The following is an 8,931-nucleotide window of genomic DNA, read 5'->3' on the forward strand; positions in this document are numbered from 1 at the left end:
GGCCGCGGAACGGATTGTTGCCAAAAGCACCACCTTTAACTATTTGTTTTGGTGTGAATTAAATATGATAGAAGCCAGCACCAGCTATTTGCATCAACACATTTGAAGATGGAAGGTGTTGAGAAATTACTGCAAGTTAACAACTTCAAGCAGCCGCATCTGCTCGCATTTGTTTGGGCTTGTCTCTGCCTCACACCCAGAGGCTACAATATCCAATGAAAGAGGCTACAGGTAAGCACTGTGGATAGTCAGCTTTGTTTGCACATGTCGAGAGGAGCGAGCGATAGTGAGTATATTGGTAGAACGGTGATGAGGATGGGGCTACCAGGTGAGAGAACTCGGGGAAGACCCCCAGAGAAGGTTGGGGGATGTTAGAGGTGGTTGCAGACGATGGGAAAGGATGACACGGCGTGACGACCCCTAACGGCACAAGCCCGAACTTGATCAATTTCAGCCCAAAAAATAAATAAGTCATATTTTATATTTGTTATAGTTGCCTGATAACATTTTGTCCAGTTTACTGATTGGTTAAAAAAAACACATTTAAATGTTAAGAAAATTAATTGAGTACTGTATTTTATTTGTTCTAGTTTTAGTTGTGTGATAAAAAGTGATAATTCTTCGTCAAGTTAAAAGCTAACAAAGCCGGAGGGTGATGATTTGAAGAAAATCCCCGATGCGTAAGCAAGGAGCCAAACAGGAAGTGGACGGATACGTCACAACTGCGTCAGCGTTTATTTACGCCTGTAGACCAATCAAGCCCACCCATTCATGGTGACGTCACACGGCGTACTCCAGAAGAGAGCGCGAGAAAAAAAAGGGGGGACTATAAGGCAGCCTGTTTTTCTTATCGCCTTTTTCTTCTTTCCCCAGCCTCGGCCAATGTCCGTTAGTCTAATTGCCGAGCTCGGAAGCAGCAACCGGCCAGCCAGGTAGGCGGGCGGCCTCGCTGCGTTCGGCCATGCTGGAGGAGAACCGCGGCTACGGGCTGTCCGGCGGCTCGTTGGCGAACGTCTCCGTGTTTCACCTCAAACTAACTGACAGCGCGGCGACAGCCATTAGCAACCTCCACCGCGACAAGGTAAGCTAACTCAATTAGCCGCCTTTTCACCTCCATCGTGCTTAGCCTTTAAAAAATAAAGTCACACTTGTAAGTTGAAAAGGAATTCCGTGTTACATAAGAGAATGCGGAAAGAACGGAGTGGTGGGAAGTAACGAAGTACAAATACTGCATTACTGATCTCAACATTTTTTTCCGGCATCTGTTCTTTCCTTGAGTGTCTATTTTGCACTACATGTTAGTTTAACACCCTGCGTTTGTACTCCGATGTTTATACTTTTTAAGTACCACCTGTAAAGAGATACTGAGCTTTCCAAGTTGAGGCAGTATATGTACATGTAGTTGCCTACATATACCTTGGCACATATAGAAATCATCATTATTCCCCTGTACACACGCATACAATTTCATTACACTCAAAGTAATGTGTTCAAAAAGTTCTGACATTTCTGCAGTGTCACAGACTAGTCTGACTTGTACTTTTCAAACTCTTTTGAAGACAGCAAGCGATTCACACATTATCGGGTCATTTTCAAAATTATTCTACAAATTAACACCTCTTACAGATAATACACTTTTGCTTATTGTTTGTTCTTTTGATTTGATTTTGTTACTATGATACTTGTACCACACAACTTTGCAATTGTGATCCAGAACTAAGTCCTAGGATTTCAGCGTATTTAATTTGACATTTCTTATTGTTTACAAACATGAAAATATACGGTGAAACCAAAAAAAAAGGTGTCATATGACCACAATGTTTCCCATTGGACACTTTTTCCACATGTCTCTGCTCATGCACAGTTCTCCTCTCCTTCAGGCTTCATTCGCACCTCCCACCATCTCTTTCAATGGAAACCAAGGGGTAAGAGAATCCTCTCCTTATCATTTCATTAAAATATGAAATTTTGTACACATTCTAATTCTCTGTATGTTTGTTCGCCCGATGTAGAAAATCACAATTCCCTGCTCCAAGAACGGCGGCGATGCCAGGGTCTTCATGTTCGGCGTCACCAACGTCGCCCGCGACAATCCACACGGCAGCTTCGACTGCATCCAGCAAGTCGGCTCTGGGTGAGATAAAAATGCCATGTTAACCATCCATCCATTTTCTACTCATCATTAATCCTCATTCTCAACGAGCTCATCAGGAGCAAGAAGTGTCATCTACAGATTTAAACCAAATTGAGAATGCATTTTACCCACTAAACCAACCCTTGAAGGAAGTAACACCCTAAAACGATGCAGCCAATTTTTGCTAGCATTGACTGGTCAGTTGGATTGGGCGGGAACACGATAATACGGTATCCCGGGGTGTCCAAAAATGGCAACGGTGTCACTGTCAATACCGTCATTTAAAAAAACAAAAAACCTGCAACTTATAATGACCTATTATGATATTAAACATATTTTTTTTGATAACACGACATTTGTAGTTGTTTTCAAATTACTGATGCTATAACAATTAATATTACTATAAGAGTTTAAAATAGTAAGCTGTTAGTCATGTGTCAGTCACATGACCGCTCAGACGCAGCCAGGCAAAAAAATGGCCAGTCAGCACAGCTCGGTTAAGCGGTCCCTTTAAAAAGAAGAAAAATGCAACCGCTACAATTTGGCAGCAGATGTCAATGTGGCGCGTATGCGGACTCTGCATGAGGACTGAAACGGTTTCCCCCGCTCACTGCTGCAAAGAGATGAGTTTGTCGCCGCGCCACAAAGCGCTTTTATTTATACAAAAAATAAATAAAAAATAGCGGTGTTTTTCAGCCATGGACACACAATCAAACCGAGGTGAGTGTATCTGCGCGTGCTTTGGGGTGGGGGGTGGTGTTTGTTGTGTGCGCCCACAGCGGGGTCCATGGAAAGAGTCCAACAAACCGAGAAACGGTTTGTAAGTGTGGAGGACCGTAGAAGTTTGTGCGCGTCCGCGGGGATCAATGTATGCTACGGCAACGCTATCAGCTTGGCCCCGCGGCGTAAAAGGAGCGCATGCGCGTCAGCTACACACTCAAATGCGCTACGTCACACGAAAGAGGAATACACTACAAGTGCAACCGGAGCACACGGTGTACAGATCTGTGACCATTAACTCCTAGAAAGATTGGCTGTTGTCAGCGCAAGATAAGCCCTTAAATAAATAAAAAAAAAAAGTCTCAAATTAGCAACGGTATTACCGTTATACCCCAGTGAAATGTGGAGATGATAAAAACGGTGTCAAAACTTGAACACCGCCCAACCCTCCTGGTCAGCAGTCAATTGATAGATCAACAAGTATTCACTATATGACATTATTAGCCTTAAATGCTAACAAAGCACGGCGGCGTGCGTTGCAGCTTGGCGCAGCGGGAGCTGTCGTGCCTGGGCGTGATCCAGAAGAAGATGACGGTGAGGGCCACGGACGACTCGTACGACAAAGCCCTGCAGAGCATGGCGCAGGCCGAGGAGGTCAACCGCAGCCGGGGGGCCATCGTCATCAAGCAGGGGGGTCGCTTCAAGCAAGGTACGGCGCCGTGGCCGTCGGGTGCATTTTCCAAATGGGAAGTGGCGATGGGGAATTTTGGAAATGTTACATTTACCAAGGGGATAGGGCTGGGCGATTAATCGATTAAAAAAAAATAATAATAATTTTTTTGTGTTTTGTTGTGGACGATTAAAATAATTATAACATCGATAGGGTTTTTTTCCCCCTCCTTTCATTGTGCCACGATAAAATAAAAGCAAAACTTTTTAAGTTCTAAGTTTATAAAAAAATATATATATATTTATATAATATAAAATCATAAATTACATTTTTTGTTTGTTAAAAAATCAGAGATTTAATTTTTAGGCAAAATCGCCCTAATTGAATACAAATGTCTGATTATTATTATGCTATTATCTGTGGAACGTTTGTAACTTTGAAAAATCCCAGATCATACCTAATGACTTTGTCTAATTAAGTGGAAATGGAGTCATTTCTAAAAAATCAGGTTGAACTTCTTCCGCTCGTGTGTTGTAACCCACTTGTTGCTTTTTTTTTTTACTTCTTCTTTTTCACTTTGTCATTCTGCAACATCTACTTCCTGTCTGTGGCGTGTTGGGTCGACCTCACGCAGCCTGGTTCAAGTGACACGATTCAGACGTTTGACTCAAGTTGCGCAATTGGCTATTGGTAATTTGCCAATGTGAGCGCAGGGTAAACGCGTCATGGAAATACCCCGAGCGCAACGCGATCCAATCCAGTCTGTCAGCAAATGTTACTTATTGTAGAGCTGAGTGTTAATTTTGACGTTTGTGATCCTTATTTGAATGAATTAGAGAAAACTAAGCTGCAAATCCACTACTGTTTTCATTTAAAACGTTGTCTGATGCCACGCCCCCCCCTGCAGGTAAGAAGGTGACAGTACGCGCCCCGGCGCCGGCATTGGCCAGCCTGACCAAACCCCGCCAGACTGTCAAGTCCCTTATCTCGGGCGGCAGCACCAAATCGAGCGCCGCCACATCCAAGGGCCGCAAAGGCGCCGGTGCGTCCAATGGGAGGTGCAACGTGCAGCAGCGGCCTATCAGAGAGAGGGTGACGCACCTGCTGGCCCTCAGGCCCTACAAGAAGCCAGAGCTCATGTTGAGACTGCAAAAGGACGGACTGACGCCACCTGACAAAAACACGCTGGACTCTGTGCTCAATGACGTAAGTAACGAGTACCTCCATTTTCTGTTGTTAAGGTGGCGGGTGATTTTTTTTTTTTTTTTTTTTGCGACTGGTCGCCAGCCACTCGCAAGGCACTTATACTAAACCCAACAAAATAAATCAAAATGAATGAATGCATTTTTAATAATGAATTAAGGAAAATAATCCACCTAATGATTGCTTGTGGGCCCGATGCAAGGCAGCTTCATTTTTATGGCGCGTTTCATACACGAGGTAACTCGGTGTGCTTCACTCGATTAAAAGCACAACATTTGAATGCATTTAAAAGTAAAAGAATGGTCACAAAATGACTCCCTTCTTGAACCACTTTAGGACTATTGAACTGTTTTGTGCTTTTTAAGTTTCCAAGCTGTTCAACCGTATGTTATAGGGTTGTGCAATTAATTGAAATTAAATTATAATTTCATTTATTACACTCCACAATTACAAAAATAAAAGATTATTAATAGTAAATTTTTAGTTGTTTATATGTATATATTTGCACCTTTTCTTATTTTAAAATCTTTTTGGGTCCGAAAGGAACTTGTGGAACTATAATGTTTCAAAGAAATGTATTTGTCTTAATATTTTTTTACATGTTTTAACACTTACTTTTTTTGTACCAAAAAAAACAAATGATTGTCCTCATTGTGATTTCAGCTATTACCAAATGAATCGTGATGAATATTTTCTTCATAATCGAGCAGCCCTAGTATGTTCTGTTCTGATGAAGAACATAGTTGCCCAAATCTGGGCCACACCAGCCCTTGGTGCTGATGTGTGTTTTTTTTTTTTTGGTACATTCTGTGCTTGCAGGTTGGCCAACTTAATAGCAGAGACAACACGTTTGTACTAAAGGACAGCCTGTACAAGGAGCTGCAGAAAGACTGGCCCGGTTACACGTTGGGAGACCAACAGCTCCTCAAACGCATCCTTGTCAGGTAGCCCCAAAAAAACGCAAAAAAAAGAAGTGTCCGTTTCTTTAAAAAAAAAACTCTAAAGGTGTCGATGTAAATGTGTGTTTACTCAAGATTGCGGATTAATCGCTACGGAAAATGAATTCATGCATGAACATTTCGCTCTTGCTGTCTAGGAGACTGTTCCAACCTCAACAGAACCTCCTCACCGTCCCCGAGACCCAGGTGAGCCCTCTACGGGACACGCCCAACTCGTCGCCGGCGCACCGTCCCAAACCCGCCCCGGCGGCGGCGGCGGCGGAGGAGTATACCGACCCTCTGGCCAGCAAGAAACCCCGCATATCGCACTTGACCCGCAAAGCCGCAGCGTCGTCGGGCGACGACGTCCGTTCCGAGCACTCGCTGGACCCCCGCAAGCTTTTGGACTCCCTGTCAGCGGCCTGCGGGCAAGAAGCGGCTGGCGTGACGTGCGACCCTCTGCCCGGCGTGGACAGAAACTCGGTCAAGAGGAAGAAGAGCAAACACAGAGAGCAGGCGAGCATTGCAAGGGTTCGACTTCTCAGCTTGGCGTGGGGGGGACCCACGAGTTAATCCGTACAAATAGTTCTCAAAAGTTCACGTCAATCCAAATTCAAACTGTGGAGCTCATTCAGGACTTCTTGAGATGGCAGGTCAGCAGGCGCTTCTCCGCGATTGGGGTGCACCCTGGATTGGTCGCCAACGAGTTACAGGCCACGTAGAGAAAAATGGCCATTCGAACCCTTCGTTCGTTGGCTGTATTATTTCAGACTTTATTCCAACATGACTTCAATTTAACTTTAAAGCAACCTTTTGTTTTGTCGGGTAGCTGTAATAATACTTTATTCTCTCAGTACTAATGTGGCCAAAATACTTGAAGACAAAAATTTACTCGTGGGATTCGGGAACTAGTTTTCATGTTAGCAAAATTTCCGTTTTTCCAATTTCCAACATTTTACACAATGTACCTTTTTTACCATTTAAAATGTATTTAACATTTTCTTCCATTTTAACTGTGACTTAAGAAAGAGGAGAAGAATCGAGGTCGCAAAGAAAGGAAAACAGAGACCAGTTCACCCGATCTTACGACTCGAGTTGCTGTGGACCGTACAGGTGAGCCTCTTTGAATATTGTATAGAAATATATTTATTTATAACCGGGTTGGGCGATTTTAATAATTTTTTAGATTCACTGACTCCAGTTTATTTGTGAGAATTGTTTTTAATTGATACTTTTTTGCTTCCATAGTTCAAACCTTGTCCCTTGTGATCTGCTCTTAAATGAACAACTTAGTTGCCAACAGAGAGAAGCTAGTTCACAAAAGCACAATCAGTGTTGCCAATATGGCCATTTTCCTGATCCATCGAGTGACTTCTTTTTTGGGGGGAGGGGCTTGTTTGTTTTTTAAGCGACAAACCACTTTAATTCCCCTAAAGAAAAAGATCAATGTAATTTTTTTGTCTTCTGCTATAAGTGAAGGGGAAAACAATGTATTAAAATTGGAAATTATATTTTCGTGGGGAAAAACAATTTTTTAGGAACATATCGCCCAGCTCTAATTGATAGTATTTCATGTATTTTTATTCTTTAACCCATTGAACTTTGTTGACAGAAGCTGCCTTTGTGACGTTTGACTCCGACTGCCTTCAAGCAGAGGAGCAGAACACGGATTATTTAGCGTGAGTAGACGATCAACTCCTCAAGTCTTGTTTTGCTTCTTTCTTTTTTTTTTTGTGCTTATGGTCACGTACTTCAGACACACAACCATTTGAATACAAGTTCAATTTTCTATATGTCCCCATTTAAACTCCGGGTATTCGATTTTATACCCTTCCACATTGTTTGTGGATATCTTTGTCCACATAGGATGGTTTATTTTTATTTTTTTTGGTGCTATGTTTACTCGGCTCTGTCCTGGAGAACTTTAAACTGGGACGAGCTGATGCAACCAAAAGACGGCATGAGTTGATACAAAATACATGAAGATGACCTTGCATATTTAATTGCAATATGGGGGGGGGTTACAATTAGATTAGTCGAAATCGTTGAACGCTTAATGACAGTGAAACCCGTTTTCAAATTGATGTATTCAACCCAGCAAAAACCACAAATGACCGGCATGCCGCGGATCCCGATCGTTCACATAAGCTTGATGAATTTTCTGATCGCTGCGACGTGCGTCCGCAGGATTTTCACGGACATCAGCAGCCCTGCTCAGCGGCAGCGCTACAAGGAGGAGTTCAACAAGGAGTACAGCGAGTACCGAGACCTGCACGCCCGCATCGACGGCGTCACCCGCCAGTTCATGGAGCTCGACACGCAGCTCAAGCAGCTCCACCACGACTCGCACAAATACAAGGTTAAGAAGGGGGGATGGGCTTACGGCCGGTTGATATTCACCCAGGCATTGTTTGACTCGCGGATAATCCAATTGTTTTACAGACTATTCACAATCAAATCGTCCAGGATTATCGCCAAATAAAAAAGGTTGGTCCTTTTCAAAAAATTGCCACACTGATTTCTCGCATTTCTGCATGACATCGACCTTTTCTCCCATCGCCCTTTTCTACCAGTCCAACCCCAGCTACAGCCAAGACCGCCTGCACTGTCAGTACCTCCACAACAAGCTGGCCCACATCAAGAAGCTCATATCCAAGTTCGACCAGCGACAAATGGAGCAGCAGTCGGCCCCCAACTGACGAGGAGAAACTTCCCCAGGGAACGTTGCGTTAGCAGGGCGCCGGCAACTCTGGTCTCGCCGCATGGACGGTCGCTGGTCGGCTGTGACGGGTCGCATGGAGTGCGACGCCGGCTACTGCCGAGGACGTAGGGAGCAGCAATCGCAAGCGGTGACGCACACGGAACGATGGCACTGTGATGGAGGCGAGAAAAACACTTTTTAGTGGGAGTATTTTTATTGTCCATGTTCACACTGAGAAGACACTGCTGTCCTTCTGACTTTTATTTTTGTTTAGTTTTTTTGTTCAAGGAAAAGCTCGTCAGCGTTGCTCCTATTTAAGGTACAGACATCTGGTGTTATTCAAGGTGTTGGAATCCGTATTCAGGGATTTTTTTCAATGTGTTGCTGGATGTTGAAATGATTCTAAGGTTGAAAACACTTTTTGCATGCTACATGTCTTACAGAACGCATGCCAATGAGTCTACTTTGCGTATGTCATTTTTGTTCACCTTCATTGCCTCAGTTGTAATAAAAGAGTTTTAAAAATGGACGTGAATAAATGACATTTAACTGTACTGGTACTCAG

The 8,931-nt window shown here is 43.5% G+C and overlaps 1 protein-coding gene across 2 annotated transcripts; it reads left to right on the plus strand.

Annotated features, from left to right (window-relative positions):
* Positions 1-784: 784 nt before the first annotated feature.
* On the plus strand, positions 785-8,893 carry LOC147162522 (RNA polymerase II elongation factor ELL-like). 2 transcript variants are annotated; one of them, XM_086095803.1, is made up of 12 exons: positions 785-1,081; positions 1,881-1,925; positions 2,013-2,134; positions 3,397-3,563; positions 4,432-4,730; positions 5,547-5,671; positions 5,824-6,181; positions 6,691-6,778; positions 7,278-7,344; positions 7,853-8,024; positions 8,108-8,152; positions 8,239-8,893. In XM_086095803.1, exons 1-12 carry the CDS (start codon positions 962-964, stop codon positions 8,362-8,364), a joined length of 1,734 nt encoding a protein of 577 aa, XP_085951929.1. In that variant the 5' UTR covers positions 785-961; the 3' UTR covers positions 8,365-8,893. The 2 variants fall into 2 exon arrangements, with proteins under 2 accessions (XP_085951929.1, XP_085951930.1); XM_086095804.1 differs by having other exon boundaries at positions 7,281-7,344.
* Positions 8,894-8,931: the final 38 nt, after the last annotated feature.

The sequence above is a fragment of the Leptonotus elevatus genome, chromosome 14, assembly GCF_054856555.1.
Source record: "Leptonotus elevatus isolate MCC_2025b chromosome 14, RoL_Lele_1.0, whole genome shotgun sequence".
NCBI lineage: Eukaryota > Metazoa > Chordata > Actinopteri > Syngnathiformes > Syngnathidae > Leptonotus > Leptonotus elevatus.

Excerpts from the sequence above, each read along its gene's own strand:
- LOC147162522 (XM_086095803.1), top strand. The coding sequence starts at position 962 with ATGCTGGAGGAGAACCGCGGCTACGGGCTGTCCGGCGGCTCGTTGGCG. Across the intron at positions 3,564-4,431 it reads GGGGGGTCGCTTCAAGCAAG|GTAAGAAGGTGACAGTACGC; the intron begins GTACGGCGCCGT and ends CCCCCCCTGCAG. Across the intron at positions 6,182-6,690 it reads AGAGCAAACACAGAGAGCAG|AAAGAGGAGAAGAATCGAGG; the intron begins GCGAGCATTGCA and ends CTGTGACTTAAG.